The sequence below is a fragment of the Phalacrocorax aristotelis genome, chromosome Z (genome assembly GCF_949628215.1).
Source record: "Phalacrocorax aristotelis chromosome Z, bGulAri2.1, whole genome shotgun sequence".
In the NCBI taxonomy this organism is placed as follows: Eukaryota; Metazoa; Chordata; class Aves; order Suliformes; family Phalacrocoracidae; genus Phalacrocorax; species Phalacrocorax aristotelis.
In genome coordinates, this window is record NC_134311.1 from 58,951,199 (window position 1) to 58,972,054 (window position 20,856).

The window sequence follows — 20,856 nt, forward strand, 5'->3', positions numbered from 1 at the left end:
ATATTCCCAGAAATGCACTCATGATTGAGTGTATGAGACTGTAATTTACTGCTTGGAAGTTTTAATTTTAAATAGAGGCTTATCATTCTATGTTGTCATTTGAAAAACATTTTAATAATAGAAATTTCCTTTATTATTTTAATGCCCATTTTGATGTTTAGTGCTCTCAAGTAATCTTTACATGTTGATTGTCAATCTAGGAAACTTTCTGCCCTTTAAAGCTCAAAGGCTAAATGATATTTTATTTCCAAACACAGATGTTGACTTTTTCCAAAGTAAGGAAGGTAATAAAGTACTTGTAAGTGGGCATGGTTTAGTCTCAATCTTCTCTTAATTTCAAAATGACACCGTCATGTTATTTATAGCCATTACACTAGTAATTCTTCAATATTATCAGGAAAATATGCTAACATCCTATAGATGAATACAGTCACAGGTTTTCTCTGTGTGATCTATGTACACTGGGTGGCCGTGGACTTCTTTACAGTGGAACTGTGCAGGGCAACTATGACAAGTAATCCTGCTGGTATTAGGACCTGCACCTTCACTGGAAAATTTTTTGGGATCCACAAATAGAAAATGTTGAAAATCACTTACACAGTATTCCAGAGGGACTTCAGCTCTTTGGCCTGCACTCTGCATGGGTAAGGTGTCAGCCAGCTCCTTATTGACATCCATGCAGCCTCATTAAAGCAGTTAGGAAGAATTGAGAGGAAAAAGATATAGCACAGTCTTTTCCAACAGATACAGCTCAGAACATGTTGTCACTTAGCATCCCGTTTTTGTGTATGTTCCACGTTGAAGGTATTTACTGGAAACCACTGATAAGGTGTAAGTGAATAATTGGTTCTAATGGCTCAGAAGTAAATATAATCTCAAAGTTCACTTAATTTAAAATACCTACATCATTTCAGAAGAACCTTGCTGCAATCCATGAAATGCTAAGGGTGCCCTATCCCAAAATTAGACAAGAGTTTTGTCTTCAAGGTGTTTTTTCAGTACTTTTGCAAGTATTTCTTAAATATATATTCTAGTTTATACACATTTCAGAGCTGCTATTAAATACGGACTGTAAGAAGCACAGGCTGAGGATTTGTAGAATAATGTACATGTATTGTACATTTTCTGCCTTAAAAAATCCTCTTGGACACAAGAAGAGCTGACATTTTGGGGTAAGTAAAGTGTTAGCCTTTAAACAGAGTGGCATATCTTTTTCAGCGTACAAGACATGAAAAGGATGGAAAGCTTGTAAGATCTCAAGAACTAACTAATCCTAAAGAGCACAACTATTTTTTTGGAAAGATAATACTTTCTAAGAAAGAATTATTTGAGTTCTGGTATTTCCTTGTGAATGTATTTGTGAGAGGGGCATACTGTGCCCATATGCTCACTTCTCTCTCTCCAGGTGCAGTGATCTATCAGTATTTGGCTTTCAGGGAAGGAGTCAGATCTGTCAGAGGGAGGGTTCTGCCCCTTGGGAGTGCATGTGCATAGCAGCACATACCTGCTCGCCCATGGAGACTTGGTCCACATGCCACCTAGTAGCACTGCCTCATGCTTTGGGCCCCTCTATGGGACAAAAACAACTTCAACAACAGGTCTTCAGTTTACAGCAGGGTCAGACTAGCTGAGGGGATTCCCTTCCTACTTCAGACCCCAGAAACCTCTTGATTCCCTTCACTTGCCAAACTCCAGTGCTCACAGCCTATAGAACCATTTCAACAATTTCTGGACAATTTAGTTTTGGTAACCCAAGATACAACATATATGTTTTTGAGGAAGTTTGAGCCACTCTGCAGTATAATGAACACGTTGGTAGTTTGGAAGCACTTTCCTGGGGAGAGTACAGGCTGTTTATAAGAGTATGGGTTGACTATAAGAGTCAAAATTTTAGGGGTACAGAAATAGTAAAATAAAGTTACAATACATCTTGTCACATTTTACATATGCTTTAGTTCTTTGTTTTCTTTAAAGTCTTCATTGGTGATTTAGATATTGTAGATGGGGTTTTGATGGGCTGCTGCTGGTAACATGGAATTTGCTGCTGGAAGTGACCTGCAGACAGCATGTACCAACCGATTTGAAATGTATTCAGAATTATTTTATTTTCTTAAGAATATATATATACATATGTCTGCTGGATCTGGACTGCTAAAGGCCATCTGAGACTTTACCAGAAAAACTGTTATATCTATTTTTATGTCATTTCGGTTTTCCGTCTATTTTGTGTGATATGTCTTTGCAGTCTCTTTAGCTGAAGACACAGTGACATTCTGTGATTTTATTACTGCAGTGTGATACTTAATATCATGATGTTGTCTGATCTAGCCACAAAGTTCAGGAAAGGAGAGTTTAATACATGTAGCTTACTGGAACTTACTAACAGTAGTTACTAGGAACAGAAAGAGCTCTGCTAAACCTCTTCCATTCAACCACAGTCCTGTGAAGAATAGGCTACTTCATCAGCCACTATATCTATTTCAAAACTAATTTTTAAAACAGAAGTTGTGGGCAACTTCCAGAATATTGTCTCACTGCTCTCCAAATGGCATTGGCTGAACAGGGTCCAGTTTTAGTAAAGAGGAAGAATAACTAAAAGAAACATGAAATAGGATCATTTCAAATCCTACTTTTAGCAAAAATGCAGTTAGTGGCTTTACCTGTATTTAACTAAATACAATATGTATGAGGGTTATTTTTGGGTTTGAGTGAACTTTTTACATCTCATCAAGATCAAGAGAACCTTTTTATTCCTCACTTCATTTATAATTCACCATCTGTCTCTCCTATATTCCCAGTCTTCACAAACTCAAGGACCTGAAATACTTCTGGAAGATATTTGATGTCTTTTGGGAAGAGTTTTTGTAACTCAGTGAAACACAGTGACTGTGTGTGGTTACTGATAGAGAAATACATGTGTTTCAACCAGCTACCCACAATGTCTTTTCTCCTGGCATCTAACTCTGTTTCCAAATTGAGAATTAAAAAATGAGAAAAGTAGTACATAAACAGTGGAGTAAAAAAATTGCAACTAAAGCTCTATATCTGCGTTCATGAAATTAATGTTTAAATAATTTCATGACCTCTACTTATCTAGCTAAAGGCATGGATATTGCTATTATCAGAAACACCATTCAGTACAGACCCTGAAGTTCAGCCTCACTAACGCTTTCCTAGGCTCAAATACTAAAAGTTCTCATCTGCCCTTAACTTTCTACTACAGTATGTTTGCAGCATGAACACACTGTCCATAACTGCCCGTTCCAGAGCAAAAATAATGTACTAGGAGATGGTATGTAGAAGGAAGACAAATAGGAGTATCTGAATGATTGTACATGCTGGTTGTGTTTGTTCCACTATTACTTTTTTCTTTTCTTGCCTGCTTGGTGTGTCTGATGTCTCTTTCATATTTGGCTTACAGACATCTGTTCTGTCAGGCCTTGGAGCAACAGCATCCTGGCCTCCAGTCTTCACTTCTAGATATCAGATCAATACAAAATACAGTAATGGTCAAAGTACTGTTAGTTCATCTCCTTTTTATTCACATTTTACTTAGAGCTGTTGTAATTTGAGAAAGATTGTAGGAGGAAGCCAGTATCAAACGCAACCTTAAAACAGTAAGAAGTTACAGCGTTCTTTTGAGGCAAATAATTTTCTGCAAAATTTCATTCTTCTCATCACTTAATTTTTCTAATTCAAACTTGTGGAATTTACTTTTTGTCCATACATATCTCTTCCATCTTCCTACATGTGAAGGAAAGCTCCTTGCTAAAGTCCAATTTCAATATCAGCCTACAAGGAACTGTGCAAATACTTTCAAATAAAAATCCCCTATCAGGCATCTATCACAATATTCACTCCAGTGCAAAGGAAATCTGCAGCAGCTATATATGAGCTGTAGAACCTGAGTGTACCTCTGAGCTCTCAGATACAGCTGTATCTCCAGCTATGTCAGAATAAGAACTGGGCATGGACCAAACTATTCCATTCCCTATTCCCACCTTCTTTCTACAGAAAGGAAACTGAGCCAGAGGAGAACCACAGCATGTTCAAGCAGTGCTGCTGAATGTACCACCACAAGTCACTTTAGATACAAGTTGTGTGAGATGGAAGAGCTCCTCTGCGTGACTGAGCTCTTCTCCTTTACTGGGAGAGTTACCTGCCAGTATGACAACAGCTGCTGAGGCAGTAAGCCCAGCATGTAGGGAAAACACAACTGTGAAGAAAAGCTCTTATATGTCTATTACTGGCATTAAAATGGCTTTTCCTCCTGCATAAATAAAAGAAATTGTATAATAAAAGAAAATGTGGATGTGTGGAACCAAGCCTGAAGTATAATCAGCGATTCAGTCCAGCCACTGAACTCGCACTCTTAGTGCCTTTATTCCTAACACTTGTCGTTTTCTCCATCCCTGTTAACTGCAGTGCACGTTCTATTTCAAGGATTCTTACAAACACAGAGGCATGGTTCCAAAGAGTGCGAATCATGTTAGATTCTGGATAACCTCTCATGGATGGATAAAATAACTCCTGAGAAAGAAGCTATAAAAGTATTGTAAGAAAAATGACTCACATTTCCTAGCTGTCTAAAGTGATCATTTATCCCAATAAATGATAATTCTTCCAAGACAAAGTGGGCACACTTCTAAATGTCTGGGAGAGCAGCCCTGCAAACATTTCTATGGCTTTTTAAAATATATTGCGTGCACTAGGCTGGTCTAGAAAGAGTAGTTACAAAGAGGGCAAGGTGGATGGATAGTGAAGCAACATGTTAAATGTCAAGTTTTCTTTGTACTTTAATTTTTATTTCTGATTTTTTGTCTTTAATGCTCTTAATTATTAGAGTGCAAAGATGTGAACAAAGTGGCATATTGCCCACTGGTGCTGAAGTTCAAGTTCTGCAGTCGAGCATACTTCAGACAGATGTGCTGCAAGACCTGCCAAGGACATTGACCCACAGAAAGCACAAGAATGTGCCTTGTTATTATCATTGTGGAAGAGTGTCCCATCAAAGAGAGCCACACAGCGGAATGAGATTGACGTCCTTGCAAATGCATTACCCTGTGGAAAACGTAACCACTGGTCAGCCCCAGCTGACAGGATTTCAATATTATTTTAACTTCTGTGAAGTGGGATTTATTAATCCAAAGTGCTGGACACAGTATAAGGAGGGCATGCGAAATTGGAAAGATCCACACAACACATATAGAATAGATTACTGTGGAACATTTGTGTTCTTTTGACTAAATCCAATAGTCTGTTTACCTCCTTGGACCATTAAAATAATTTTTATTATGGACTTAGCAATGACACTGAATCCATTTGTATTTAAAACTGTTTAAAATGTAGCTGTTATGACTTGGTCTACTATGGAAGTAAAGAAGAATCAAAAAAACGTTAAGTCATAGCTTAAAAATGTTAACTATTTTATCTCACAACACAGCACCACAATTTAAATTATAAAATGAGCTTGGAAATGTTATTTAAGGAGCAGAAATTTTTTTTAAAAGTATTTTTCCTTCATTCCACCTAATTCCCTTTGGAGCAATCCATATTTCCTGAACACTGCTGTGAGCGATATATAAAGCTATACTAAACAGAAGAACCATGAGGGACTTAGTTTTAAGAGGTGCAACAGTTATTGCAGTGGTGCATGAAATACAAGTGTGCTATGAAACGAAATGAAATCCGTGTTGCAGGTTTATAGCCATCTTAACATTGTACAAGTAAAGCTGAGATTTCCACTGAAGGGAACTTATTTCAATATCATGGAGGAGGCAGACTCCCAACAGTGGTGAAGACCGTATTGCCAGCTCCTTCACTACTACTGTACAGGTTGCTTAGACCTTACACTTTGACTCCAGCTCACTTTTGTTTACAACACCAGCCACAAAGAAGAAACAACTTTGTGGGCATCTAGATCTGGTTTACATGTTACTTTTGTTTCTCCAGAACTACAGAGTTCCAGTGCAAAAGATAAGCCTATGTGTAAAAGCAACAATCCTTTGCAAAGCTGAAAGTTAAAATACATTCCAGATGTTCCCTTCTTTGATACCATAGCAGAAGGGCATTTGTTTATGTGAAAAAATATGTCCAGGACACCACATCTGAGTGGGCAAGGATCACAACCAAGGGATGAACCACTCATGGAGGTATCTAGGCTCTGTTCAAATGAGAAGTCAAAAGTGCTTGAGCCGAGAGGCCTTTTGGGACTATCACGTGTAAGGCATGCTGGAAAAGGGGTGGCTAGAATGAAGTCTGGTCACCATCACCTAAATGGCCAGGTACATATTTAAAGCTGGACCATATTAAAAGCTGGGAGTAGCTTTCAGCATGAGACTGGAACAAACTCATGCCTCTGGATTAGTAGCTAGATGCCTTAACTATTCTGTTGCCATACTCCACTCATTTCATATTGCCATATTTTTAATATTAACTGAATACTTTGCATTTTTAAATGTGAAACCAAACTACTTAGGCAAGTCACGTTCAAGAATCTACCATAAAAAAGTTAATTGTTGTGCTCCTTTTCCCTTTCACTTTTCAGTAACAGACTCAACAAGGAGATAAGGAAAGTAGGTACTTGTTTATATTAATATATTGTACTTGAACACTTGCATTTTGCAGCAGGTACTTGACGAATGTGCTTTTGTGTCCAACTATGCCTCCTTTGTTGTAGTGCAATTAAAATTACGTGAACAGTAATGTGTCACAAATTCTAACTCAAATAGCACTTTTTAAAAAAGTACTCTTTTCAGTGAAAAATAATTTCAAAATATCATGAGATTGAAGCGTATCAGTGTATTTTACCAATAACATGCCAAATATGTTGCACACTATTTACTAATGTGAATTAACATGGAACAATAGATATTGCTACCAGTACTCATACTATGAAATCCCCCCAACATATTGACAATCTACCCACGTGGTTTTGTGTAGACCACATATTCATGACCATCAAATTCCTGTCATCTGCTACCTCTTGCCAGTATTTCCAATTCCATACACCTGTGACCAGTGGAATTCATTTTCAGTTGGCTTGCGTGTATTCACATATGCTTATCTGCTGCTCTCATCACAAGCTAAACTATTCCTGATAAAACTCTCACGAGTAGATTTTAAAAACTCCCAATCTTTAGGAGCTGAACATGGGGATCAAGGGCAGTATATAGTCCTTCTTTGTTAAGTGAATCGACTTTCTATATCCTATTGACAAAACACCTTGGTGCTAGCATGCCCTGGCTAGGTCATAAATATGATGAAAGGGAAAGGGGTTGCTATGGCATTCCCTAAGTAAGAGGCCTCTTTGTATTAGGGTGCCGTTTTCTCCAGGGCATGATTTTGTTTATCAGCTAATGTGTCTTTTCAGCTGACAAGAAAAGGGTTTTCTGTGTATTCAAAAGAAACCCTTTTTTTTTTTTTACCTCACTTAGGACATTAAATTGTAAGGAGTGATTCCAAAGACACATTTTGCTCTCTTACTGGTGCTAGAACACTAGGGAGTCCGATGTTTACTCTGCAATATAACAGCACTGAGGTTGGAATTTAAAGAACTCCCTGGAGCAATGTTGAATTGTATTGTTAAAGGGAAAAAAACAGAATGTATGTGGATTTACAAACTAAGCAATGCTTCAGATTAAGACCGAAAAATGAAACCTAATTAAAAGAAAAATAATTGGTTTCAACAGCACAGTTCATTGCTGCTGCTACACTGTAGCCATCTATATAATCTAAGCTAAATAGTGTTACATTCCTAAATAGTGACAAAAGGACTATTTGTATAGGCTATAAATATGACAGCCTAGAATCAAATAGCAGAATATGAAATGCAGAGATCAGTCTGGTGCCAGTACTTCCACTGAGCAATACTATTAGCTGAAGAAGATCAAACAGAAAGAAAAATCTAGAGATCAACCCCTCAAGGTGTATACACCCAAAAATAGTCCATTTTGTTAGGAACTTTGTAATGGAGTGAATGTCACATAGATATCCTTAATAAAGACTGAAATTACCTTTGTATTATTGTGATTAGTTGCTTATTATTTTATACTCAGTATTAATGTGGTACACTGTTACTTTATTATTATTATTTTTGCTCTTGTAAATTATATTCTAATTTATTGTCATGTTTCTTAACACTTGTTCTACATGCATTCTCCTGCTTGTAATGAAAATAAAAATATTGTAACACTTGATGCAGTGAAATTCCACACCAGGCACAGATTTGTTTTTAACATAGATAATTTAGTAAAATAAAATTGCAGCTTTTAAGAATGATACTCATGGTACAGTTGTCTATTCCCTGACTTACACTCACTAGAATTCTGTATGCTTAACATTTGCTTCGTCAGATGCATCAAAATATATATAAGATGTTTTCTTTCAAGTAACATCTATATGTTATACTAGAATCCTGTCCTTGGCAGCAGTGACATTTGTCATATATAAGCAAAAAAAAAAAAAAAGAAAAAAGGAAAATTCAAGAACATGCTCATGTACATTATTAGATAATATTTAGCCTGAGCAATAATGTAGATCAAGAATGAAATTAATGATAGCAAAAATGTCCTGTACTTCTTGGAATGATTTCATTAACAGCCAGTCAATAATAACAATAAAATGTCCTTCTTGCATTGAGCTTTTAAGGTTTTCTCTGAAGTTTATCTGAAGTTTATTCTTCTTTTAAATATAAAGAACAAAGTCATTTCAGAAGACTTGGTGCTTAGGTCACCGTTGCTGAGAGATGCTTCTTTTCTTACCTGGTACAGTAAAAATACCGTGTATGGAAATCTCTGATCAAGTCCTGTGACATATTTCTTGTTTCTCAGTTAGAATCTAGTTTCTGGTTTAATGAAAACAATCCCTCTATTATTAGTAGTAAGATGTTAAAGAAAGTACAGACGACCTTAAATATTTTGATAAGGCATGTACTAATTGTGGTTATTCTTTTTATTCTGTTTACAAATGAGGATTCAAAAGACAAGTACCTGTTAAAAAGGGATGGGTATTTCTACCTGTGCCCTATCACAAAGTTTTATTGCCCTGCAGATCACAAGTTAAAGATGAAGTAGTCTTAGTAAATAACACAGTCCAGTAACAATTTTGTCTGTCATTCCAGAACTGTTGACTTTCCTCCCATACATTGACACTACATGTTATTACCTGATAGGTTTCCCACTATTGTTCAGGTTTAAGTATTATTCTTCCCCCCTGGAGTGTTTTTGTTTGGATTATAAAGACAAACTGGGTACACTGAAACAGATGCTGTTGTGTTTTCCTCTCTTTTCCTCCTCCTACCTTAAACCTAACACCACCCATGCTGACTATAGAATTCCTGGCACACAAAACTCCCTTCAGTCTTCTTAAAATGCACTCTTCCTGTGCCTGAACTTCCTTCTGGAGCCAACCCTGCTATTCTGTTACACTTTTTCAGTTTATTTCTTGAGGAAATGGACACCAGTTTTACCTGAGACACTTGCTTTTCCTTTCTCTGATGTCCCTTGATACACCCCACAACTGTTCCTTCATCAGTAAACTCTCTGTTCTCTCTGAAACTATCTGATCTACGAGAAGGACTTTTAAATATCCTCTGTACAATGCTGAATAGGCCTTGGTTATTTTGCTGACTCTTCTATTATTATTATTTTTTATTACTAGGAACCAAGATCCAGGACTCTTCTGTGGAGGTTTACTGCAATAGACTTTGGATCAGTCCTGTGAGCCTCATCTGGAGTCAGTCAGTCATCAATCTAAGAGTCTTAAGAGAAGGCCATTACTAAGCTGAGGCTGTCATTCTGTGAGAAGTGACACCCTATCTGGCCGTCTTCCCTTCACCACAAACAATTAGGTGGAAGGGATGGATCATTGCTTCTGTGTGGTCCCTCCAATCTTTGTCCTCGATAAAATGGTGCGAGAGCATTTGCATGCAGTAATCAGGATGGAATCCCAAACAGATTTATAATGGCTCAGTCAGCCACAAAACAAGGTTCACTACAGCACTAGCAACTTGGTAGTTTCCCAAGTATATTTGGCCCAGCTAAAGGAGGAGTTCATGTCCAGTTTAGGAAACCAAGCCACTCAGAATGCAGTATGGTGTGCATTTAAGGGTACTGTGTCCCTTAAACTGGGATATCACCTAAGCATCACACATCATTTATTTTCTTCTATTTCTGCACAGGACTGACATTTTCATTGAGCTGGACAGGCTACAGGACATATAGTTTATGTTCAGAAGTTGTATAGCTTCCAGTCAGAAAATTACTGAAATCTGACCTGGAAAGGATGTAGGTATGTATTTCTGCATTAAGTGTGGGAAGATGCCATTTCTGTAAACAGGAAGGCCTTTTCAGAGAAGACCTAGCAAGATCACTAGATAGATAATCTCACTTCTTTAGTATTCCTGTTTGGAACGAATTCATCGGATCACAGCTTGAGATAGAAAAGGAAGTGTTTTGGAAGCTAGAAGGAAAGGCTCAGCCAGAGTGTGCTCCAGGCTTCAGTTGCTATGACCACCCAGAGGGATCAGATTTGGCGTGACTGATAAGGGATAAGCCATAGCTTTTGGAAGCTGGATTTCTTCAATGCTAAGCACATCAAAATCAGTGTGTTTGTTTACTCTTCTCCCCACCCCACCTTGACATCAAAGTCTTTATAACTCTACACACTCTTGCAATGTTTATAACATAACAAAATTATCGTTCATATTGTTTGAAAACCCATCTGGCAATATGATTTATCTTTTGCAAAGAAGATCTGTCTTCTGTGTAGAATTCAAGACCTCTCTCCCCTTGGAAGCAGGTTGGTACTGAGTAACTGTGTGCAAGTAAGCTGAGGTAACCATTCTACACATGTGGGAACATCTTCCCATTACAACTTTATGGAAAGACACAGACCCCCATGTTAACTGGAATTTCAGGAGACAGACTGAAGTTGAGAGTGCCTTTTAAGTTGTTAATTGCCACATTTCTTCTGAGGTCAGCTATGCTGTATAAAGCAAATAATATTACAGAAGTACAGTGCACTTAATAGGGTCACTGCCTTCTCACATCTTTGAATACTGATCAGAGACAGGGTCAGGGCCTTGCACACACACGACAACCTGTGTTTGAAAAGTTTGCAGTCAGTTTCCAGGACACTCTCTTTCATTACTCAGAATCCATACGCTGGGACAGAACTCTTCCCTCCATCATCTCCACCCTGGTAACTGCTTCTCCTCTTCCTCACTGCTTTCACACGTCTGTGGATCTCATATTCAGTTACAGTACTGCTGTCTTTGATATTTTAATGTGAAAGTTAATAGTTTTCACATCTGTAACTTAATGCTGTTGTATGTTAAACATGCTAATTTTTGGCTGGTTTTGTGAATTATTTATTGAAGTATAAAAATGAATATAAAATCTAAATAAGAATTTAAAGAAACAAATGTTAGAGATGCATTAGAATTTTTTTTTTTCAAACGAGCTACCAGGTAAAGGTAATTTTCCACATTTTTTCTACCACAATAATTAAAGACCCCATCAAGATGCTTTTTCCTATTATGAAAAACCCTGAGTTAGGAGCAAATATAAACAGGGGGAACTGAGTGTCTCTTCTGGTCTCTCAGATTATCTTTCATGTTTAGCCTTTGCTATTGAAACGCACTATCAAAACAAGACCTTCTGCAGCAAAAAGGAATCTCAAACATCTCATTTGGCCTTTCTGGCTCTAAGTTTCCTTAGAAGTTTATTTACCCAAGATAAGGTTACATTGTTGAAACCATCCTGTCAATTAGCAGGTAACATTTGACTTCAAATGTATTATTCTTTACAAGCATTTTGTCAAGGATAGGGCTGGTAACTGAGTTTCTAGGGAGGAGGGGAGGTATGATGGCTATAATTACTCATAAGAATTAACTGTATCTTGCTCAGAGTCCTTGTGAAATAAGAGTGCAGCACAGCCTATTTAAATCAAAAGGGAAAATAATTTAAGTAGCATTTTGCACCAGCCATAAAGGGAAAATACAAGGGAAGAATATTCCATCTTGGGATTTTCAGTGGGGTTTAAGAAGTTGTCTCAGCTTTGGTTGCAATCCTTGGTAAAATGCTTGTAAAGCTAAAGGAAGATGGCCTGAATTCTATTGACATTAATTATTTTTTTTAACTCTCTTATCCTAATCAGCCTAAGAAAGGTCTCAAGCATAAGACAAACATCCTTCTGTAAAGTATTACCCCAGATCTGTGAAGTTGCTATGCCTTTTTTGCCACTTCTTGCAGTTGTGGTGAGCACAAATGTTAATGAAGGAAAAACTACTGAGAACTATGGGTTTGAGGCCTTGGTTTCATGGCTCTGGATGTGCCTCCTCACTCCCTTCCTCCTCTAGATGGAAAACTGTGCCATGTGGCTCTTTTTCCCCTAGTATGTGCAAAACCCATTTCTGACATAAGAGACTTGCTGGCTGCTCCTCAGCACTCCAAGGCTGTGGGCAGACACTTGGTAAAATGGGTGGATGTAGCTTCAGACATTGCAGGTGCCTGTGGTGGCTTGAGCAGCACTGCATCAAGTAGCTTTCCATGGGATGTAGTCTTCGTGTCACCAGGCATGCATGGCAGTGACAAGCTGCACTCAAGTAACACACTTTTTCCAGGGCATCTTCCAGACTTGTCCAGCAGCCTCCTCTTAACCTTCCTGCCTATGGCATGGACTGTCCCTCACCCCCTTTTTGGGAGCCCAGCTGTGGCCTGTGGCAGCTCAGATCTGCAGTTAGGACGGGGTGCTGGTGTGTGCAAGCCTGTCATGGGGCTTGGCTGGGGCTGGGGGTTGCCCTGCTTGCTTGCGTGTGGTGTGGAGAGCTGCTGAGTTCCAAGCTATGACGAGTCTCCTCTGCTGGCAGCTGGCACCCAAGGGGATGCCGAGAGCTGGGCATTGGTTGTCTTCATACTGGGAAGCCCTGGGTCTGGGGAGTGCCCTGGGTAAGGAGCACCCATGTCCCAGCCCCTGGCTCAAGCCAGCTGCCTCCTCGCCTGGGGAAGTGAAGGAGACACCGCAGTGAGCAGCCACACAGCTCCAAAGGGAGAAGTCCCCGCATGTGAGGGGGGGGCTCGAGCTGAAGTGAAAGGCTGACAGTGGGGCTTGGGGAACCACAGTGGGGCCACAGCTCTGGGGCATGCTCATCAGTGGAGCCAGTCAGCGAGGAAGGGGCACCGCTGGGCTGGGAAAGCTGCAGAGGGACCAGGGGGAGCTGGGAGGGTGTGAGTGGCTGAGGAAATCTCAGGCAGAGAGGAAATCCCAGGGCAAAGGTTGGATGACTTGGTGGAGACCACAGATCCCAGCCAGAGGTGCCCCTACAGTGGAGAGAGGATGGCTCATGTAGGTAGAGGGATCATGCAAGAAACTTGTAGCAAAGCCTTGAGCTCAGAGAGACCAAGGGGACTTCCCTTGCAGAAGCTCAGTCCTCAGGATGGAGAGTGGAGGGCCCATGTAGGGACTGCAGAGACAGACCCTTGGTCAGTTTCATCCCTTCAGTGAACTCCTGAAATATTATACACACACTATTAAAATAAAGAAGCTGTGACTGTCTCAGTGACTTGCAGCAGCGAGCTGAACTCTGTATCTCTTTGGATGGCCTGTTTTAATTGGTTATGCTGTGTTTAGCAGATAAGAGACTGCAAATGATCATGAAAAGTAGCAGTTGCAAAAATTATATCCATAAATCTGCCTGCTGCAAAGACAGCAGTGTTCTTGAATGCCAGATGCTCGCTGAGTCCCATGTAATTTTGCTGAGCTGATGAACAAACGCTTACAGCATGTGTTGATTCTCAGCTGGTCATCAGGATAGTGAAGAGCTGCCAAGAGGTATGTTGCTTGTTAACAGTCTGAGACTTGAAGCCTTCAAAACAATAAACCTTGAATATCCTTTAAAAATAAAAGGGTAAGAAGGCAGTAAATGTTTTGGTAAACTTTGGACTGAAATTTTGATCATTCCTCTGTGGCTTGAGCAACTTGATTACAAAAGCAGTCACCTTGCATAAAGTGTCCAGAGTTGTGCAATGGAGTGCTGTGGTTACGTGTAAAATGTCAGCTTGGTTTGATTGTGTTTTCCTTATTACACTATGTGTCTGATTCAACAGTATATGTTTATCTTTATTTTCATCAAGTTCATGCTGTTCTTGGAGGTTGATTTTTAATCGCCCATACTTACCTGGACTTAGCCTATGGAGGTTTGGAGAGGATGCACAGTCAGCCCTACTGCTCAAAACTTTTGACCCAGGATTTGAAAAAAATCACAAAACTGTCTTCAGAAAAAAAAAACATCAAATCAAACCCAAACTTCTCAGTTGCTATTCTCTTATTAACCATTTTAAGCCTTATGATTTACTAGTTTCGTATTTTTGCTCCATTATATACTGATGAAAACTAGAACATTACTTTTTTAGGGGTGAGAGGAAAGGTAGGAAACTCTACAGCTGGATTCATGTCATTGCAGTAGTCTTTCAGTAGAAAACACAAATACTTTCAGACATTATAAAATTACAAGGGCTAGCAGAATAGATGTCCCATTCTGATTAGGAGTGGAATGCTCACTACACTTTTTAGAAAGTGTCAGTTACACTTATCTTTCTCAGCGAAGGCAACTGTTTTATGAAATTTTAAGCTTTGAGTCCCATTTTATAAAAAATCATGACCTGACTTAGTGAAATGCTGCTTCCTTCTGGGTCATTTCAAGGGATTGTCTTCCAGCTGGAAACTGCCAGAGCCCACAGGTATTCTGCCCACATTCTCTTTGTCTCTAACGTCTGTGATCTGCTAAGAAAGAGAAGGATGCAATACCGGCTCTATACTAATAAATAAACCCTCAACAACAATCTAGCAGCATCCTGTCTTTCTTACTTCTTTCATGAGGGTGCCCAGCGAACCTGAACTTGTGGTCTGCTGAAGGACTCCTAGGAGGGTATGAAGGTCATGTTGTATTCATCTACACCAGTCTTGTTCTGCTAGAGAATGTGAATCTGGCGTAAAGTCAGAAACTTAATCATTCATAACCAGCTTTGAGTGCACATACACAAAACCATCACCTTTGGCTTCTTGATGTTGCCTCTCTATTCATAGCAGCCAACGCTGCTTGGACAGTCAGTTGTATGAATGCCCATTTGGGTTGTCTTTTTTTCTTGTCCAGATACTTACTTTCTGAAATGAAGGATGCAGAAGGTGGCTGCCTTTGTCTTGGTAGCAGAGTACCAGAAAATAGTATATCACAATACAATAATCCTCCTCACAGACTTAGTCAACAGCTCAGTTAATTACGTTGTAGAAATTTGTGCAGTTGAGACTGTAGACTGTAGATACATCTGCTATAAATACTTGCAGAGCAGCATGAAGCTGACATAGCATTGTTCCCAATGAATTTTTAATCTGAAAAAAGTACTTTTTATTAAAAGATTGAGAAACAGTGAATTCTTGGACATCAGTAAACGTAATGAGTAAAGTATGTATAACTAATTATAGTAGAGTATTTATTACATTGCAACTGCTAAAAATCTTGAGAAAATGTTTAAAAAATCACAAAGGCACAATTTAAAATCATTTCTAGTAAATAAGCATAGAAAAAAACCCTCAAACTAAAACATCTTTTGCTGTTTAGAGGCAGATAATCCACTCTTAGTCCAGTGTACCAATTTGATTTACAGTGCATTTCAAAATATTTATCTTCTTTTTAGGGTTTCCATCACTGTCTAAGCCAATAACCTGCTGTGTTTTAAAATGTCTGGGTAGTAATTGTCATTGTTTGCAAAGCTATTTTGGAAAACAGTGAGCTTCATGGCATTTTGTAGGTTTAAGGAATGCAATTACCAACATTGTATACATAATCTAAGTGACCTTATGGCTTCAGAAGCTCAAACCCACAGAAAAAATGTTTAACAACAGCAAAATGTTTGCTTAGTTTTTCTTCTGTAGTTGGTCAGCCGTAGGTGGATTATGTTATAGCCAGTTTGGCAAAAATATTAGTTTCACAATTCCATATAAGTACATAACAATGTTAAGGTAAAGATCCAAGGAAGAATATGATTCTTCTGGGTGGATAGTCTGGCCCATTTTCATATGTATTTGATGAAGGACTATGCTGATATGATGGTAGCTGGGTGCTTCTGTGATTCATCCAAAATGATTAACAAATAATTGGAAGGCTTATTTACTTTTACAATTTTCTGAAAACTTAACAAAAAGGAATACATTGAACTCTTTATCTTATGTGTGAACGTGTTAGATAAAGAACCTAGTTTTCTTCAGTGTTGTTATTTACAAACTGACAAAGATCTTTCCCAAATCAAGTATTTTGTCTCCTTTTTCTTCTGCTTAACATTCTTTAGCAGCCTATCGTGGCTACAGACTCAATATACTTTTCTGGTAGGCAGCTGTTGAAGAAGAGATGATGGTAAGGGAATTTGAAGATTGTCCATAGGCAACCTTTGGGAATTTCCAGCTATACCTTATGCTGCCTTATCACAGGTATATATATCACAGGTTAAAGAAGAATTTTTTGAAAAGCAACTTGGGAACATTTTTGTGCCAGAAGTTACCTGTCACCCTGTTTTTGAAAACTGGCCACCAGCAATCATATTCAATCCTTAAAGGTTATAAGCATTTTACTCCATTTGTACCTGGAACAAAGACCTAAGTTATATATGTTGCATGTTATGAAATTTATTTTAACATTCTCCTATCTTCAGACTAGTTACAGGTTTCCAGGTGATTAGCAAGAACCAATATGGTGTCACAAAGTGCATTTACACTGCTTTCTGGATAATGTGAAATTTTTTTTTTTTTAACAAATATTTTTTAACAGAACTACTTTGTCACAGAATGAGCTTATTTTCAAATAGATCTTTACCTGTTCTGGGCATTGTGCCACATGAGGTATCTCAAGGTACTGAAATCAATGAGTTCAGACTGGGTCACACACTTGGCGGCCTGTTCCTTTGTCTGGACCGTTTTTTTCCTCTCTGCTTTCAGGTTCAACTCTGCATCATCCCTTCTCCCTAAAAAGAAACAAATCTCACTCCTGATGCAGTGTTAAAAGGTCTCCATCAATACTGACCTCACCTTCCTGTTCTGTGTAATCCACAGCAACCTGTTACCTTTATGAAGAACCTTGCTCTACCAAGGCGTAACTCCCACATTTGTGCCACGTTCCATATGTGTAGAAGTTGGCAGTCAGACACAGGCAGTGATGCCACAGAAAGGAGGGAATGCACTTGCTGAATTGGCTTGCAGTGGAGGGGTTTCAGCACAAAACTGCTTTTCCTGTTTCTTGAAGCTCTGAGGTAGTAATTTGGTACGACTAACACAAAAGGCATATGGGAAGTGAATTGGTAATGCATGTGTGATGCCGTACCGTGTTTGCTTAATTTGCAAACACTTAAGATGTTGCACTGACATAGTCTCTTTGATGTATTACTCTGCCTGGTTTGGTGCTGTCATCACAGCTGTGAGAAATGCCATATTGAGACAGATTTTGGACTGTATACAAAGTCAAGTACTTGTACATTTGGAAATGAGAGACCCCAGAATACTTGTGCAACAGAAGAAGAGTTAGAATTTCTTCCCCTTGTGGTCCTGTAGGTGCTTCCTCTTCTACTTCAGGTGTAGTAGGGAACTGACTTCATCATCATCCTCCAGCTGGGTTTGGAAATGCAGAATGGTTTAGAAGAGTTTGGAAATTGTCTGTGAACTGTTTGTTGAGAGGTTTGAGAAATCATTAGTCCTACGTACCCCCAGGCAGTTTCCAAAACTAATAGAAGCAGCTGTGAGGCTGTGAAGTGGGTTGATATATGGCTCTTACAGCTCCTCTCAAAACTGCCTTTAGGTGGCTATCCCCATTGGGAGGCTTCTGAAGAAAAGGCTAAGGAGGGTTGTCGATAGGGTCCTGGGTGCTTCCTTTGTGGTTTGAAAGGGTGTTTCTGGAGTTGCTGCTGGAGAAATTCTGTCTGAAGGAAAGATAAACCTCTTGATGGTGTTCCTGTGACGAGGGGCTGGAGTATGCAATTCTAGTGAATAGGAAGTTACTCCCAAATCTTTTTTGGGAAGTCTTTGTGCTGCTCTCATAAGTTGATTTCTTGAAGTGCTAAAGTAGTCCATAGGGTTGCTTAGATTTCCCGGGAGATGCCTGATATCTGGAGCTGTGGAGAGCAGCAAATCCATTGAGCTCATGGGGATTTGTGTGGAGCAAGTGACCATGTTTACTCAATCCTAGGCATTCTGTATTACTCAATGAAGTTGCATGAGGGCAAATACAAAGGTACAAAAGCAGATCCAAGGCTGGCCATGGTGTCACAGTGTCTTACAACCTATTGAGATATATATAGGAATTTAACAACCTCTTATCCTGTGAGGCATTCGATAAAGGGTTAAGATATAGGGGATGGTTGCTGCTTGTAATTGCTTTCAAAGGTTGAAAGAAAAAGTTCTTTATCGCTGATGTAAAGTAATGGTTTTTCCCTAGCAAGTTAATTGTTTCTTAGATCTCTGCTTAGAACAAAGAGGTACTAAAACAGGCCTGGTCTGATAATCCCCTAGTACTGGGAACTCATTACTAAGCCTGCCAGCAGTCAGAAAACCTTCAGTGCTGATGGTGCCAAAGCAGTCAGAGCCAACAACTGCTTTAACACTACAGTGATTAGAGCTGAGATACTCTAGGTTTTCAGGTAGTTAGTGCAGTTTTACTAATGTTGCTTTGCAGGGTGGCAAGGGAGGATCACTTCACTGCTGTGAGAGGCAGTAATTTGGTGAAAATGTACTTTTTAGAGGTTGTAGCTCATGCAGACACCATCAGGGTAAGAATAAGTAAAGATACAGTCTCTTGACCTGACTTGCTAGGTCTGGTGATACATGCCTGCTTTCAGAAGATACAGTGTCAGTCTGACTGAGTCTTTGGTTTGAAATCAAGCAGTCCTCAGGCATGGGTCATCACTGAGCTTTGTAACAGTCTAGACGAGTTAGATCCTGCATTTGTCCATTACTAATTTGAGCCCTGTTAGCAGGGATAGAGAGACAGAAACTCTATTAATACTCTGCTTTTGTATACTTTTTTTTTTTAAATAGCTGATACTAAATTGAAACAGCAGCAGTTTGAACGTTTCTGAGTTTAATCTCAGTTATTGGATTCTTGGTGGTCAAAGAATTACAGATGCTGCAAGCCCAGGTAGTAAAAAGAAATGGAGAAGTATTTAGAGCTGCTTTCTTGCTGAGTAGCTAATCACTTAAGAAGCAGGGCGTTATAAAAGAGAAAATCTAGTAATCTTAATAACAAACATTGCTATTAGTCAAGCTTATGCTGTGTTGATTAGAAAAAAGCAATTATGGTTTCTCTTTTCCCTATCTCAGGGAATCTTAGGCCAAAGTCAGTAAAGTGAGATTCCCATCCTTGCCTGTTTATGATCTGTTCATTGGTCTCCCTATTAACATGGAGCCAAAAATCCTTTGATATTGTATTTACTGAATTTATACTGTGTTACTGAACTTTGTCTTATTCTAAAAGCAGTAGAAGAAGCTGAGGTACCTGCTGTTTGTGCCAGAACTTGTAAGCTCTAGAAAAAAATTAAACACTTGGCTCTAATCAGGCTCTCTGTGTCCAAGTGTGGTTTCACAATGGCAGTATTTGAAACCCACAGTCAGAATGTGTATTTATCCCATCTAATGCTAGTACTTATCACCATGTATCTGTCACTTGCTATGTGGTGTTGAAACAGGCAGAAGTTTAATGAAAAGATGAAGCTAAGCATAAGATAAGCTCAGGAGAAATATAGCTCAGAGTGTGTTCAAAATATTAGTCTTCTAAGATCTGCCAAGCACGGTAGAGCTATGATGAGACAAAAATAAAAAAGAAAAAGAAAGAAAGAAAGGTGCAAAACCAGATGCAGCTTCATTTTTAAGTACATCTTTATCTCCACTTCCTTTGGTTCCACCAATGCTTTTGTAACCGTCAGTCATTAGAGCTTGAGACTGTACGGAGATGGAAAATAGAAAGCTTAAATTATAAATAGCCATTTTCTAGATGTCTTATCACTCTGAAAAAAAATGCTTAAAAATGAAAATATTTTCCAAAATTATTTGCCTGTATCTTTATTTTAAATCTAAGTGGTATGTTATGTGATAAAACACCCACAAAGGAGTTCAGAGAGACAATGGCAGGAGGAGGAAGCCAAATAATATCCTGCCAAGCCCATCACAGGAGCCAGCAGCTCATTAAAGGCCCATCTGCACAAGCCCAGAGGAGCTCAGGGATGCACAAAGGCAGGCAGGAACCCAAATCAAAGACTCCTGAGGAATGACCACCTTGTCCAGTCCCCACCCAAAAAATGGAAAAAATTAAGTGGAAGGGGAGGACCAGAACTATGTAAGGAGTAGCCTCGCAGTGTGGTTTGGCTTGATAAAACTTTCCATGTTCAGACATGGCAGACAGAAAAACAGGACTTTTCTGGATTATTCAGAATGAAGTGGAAATTTGCACTTCTAATAAACTTCTGCTAAACTGAAATGCTCTTGTATTAGATTAAACTGGAGGGAGATTTTTTTTTTATTTCAGAGCTCTGAAAATTAGACAAAGGTGTGTTTTCAGCAGTTGCCTCATAAAAAGGTGGCTCTCTTGCAAGATGAGATCTGTTTGAATGTGATTCTTGGGTGCAGATTGATCTGGCCTCTACCTAAATGCCTACATGCCTACCTAGTGTTCTACCTAAACATTCCGCCTAGGTGCTTGTACCTGGTGCTTCTCCAGCCTTTGATCAACTGCTGTGGCCTCGGTAATCACCTAGCCAGTAAGAAATATATCACAAAAATGTAGGTGGGATTTAATCTCTGTAAATATGGGTATAGCATTGT

General features: G+C 39.0%; 1 protein-coding gene across 2 annotated transcripts in view; it reads left to right on the plus strand.

Annotated features, from left to right (window-relative positions):
• Positions 1-8,619, plus strand: part of ADAMTS6 (ADAM metallopeptidase with thrombospondin type 1 motif 6) — a 163,345-nt gene extending 154,726 nt beyond the window's left edge. For both annotated transcript variants that reach the window (XM_075078308.1, XM_075078309.1), the window contains exon 25: positions 4,844-8,619. In XM_075078308.1, coding sequence (XP_074934409.1) covers positions 4,844-4,953 — 110 coding nt within the window. In that variant the 3' untranslated portion in view covers positions 4,954-8,619. The remainder of the gene's footprint in view (positions 1-4,843) is intronic.
• The last annotated feature ends 12,237 nt before the right edge of the window (positions 8,620-20,856 follow it).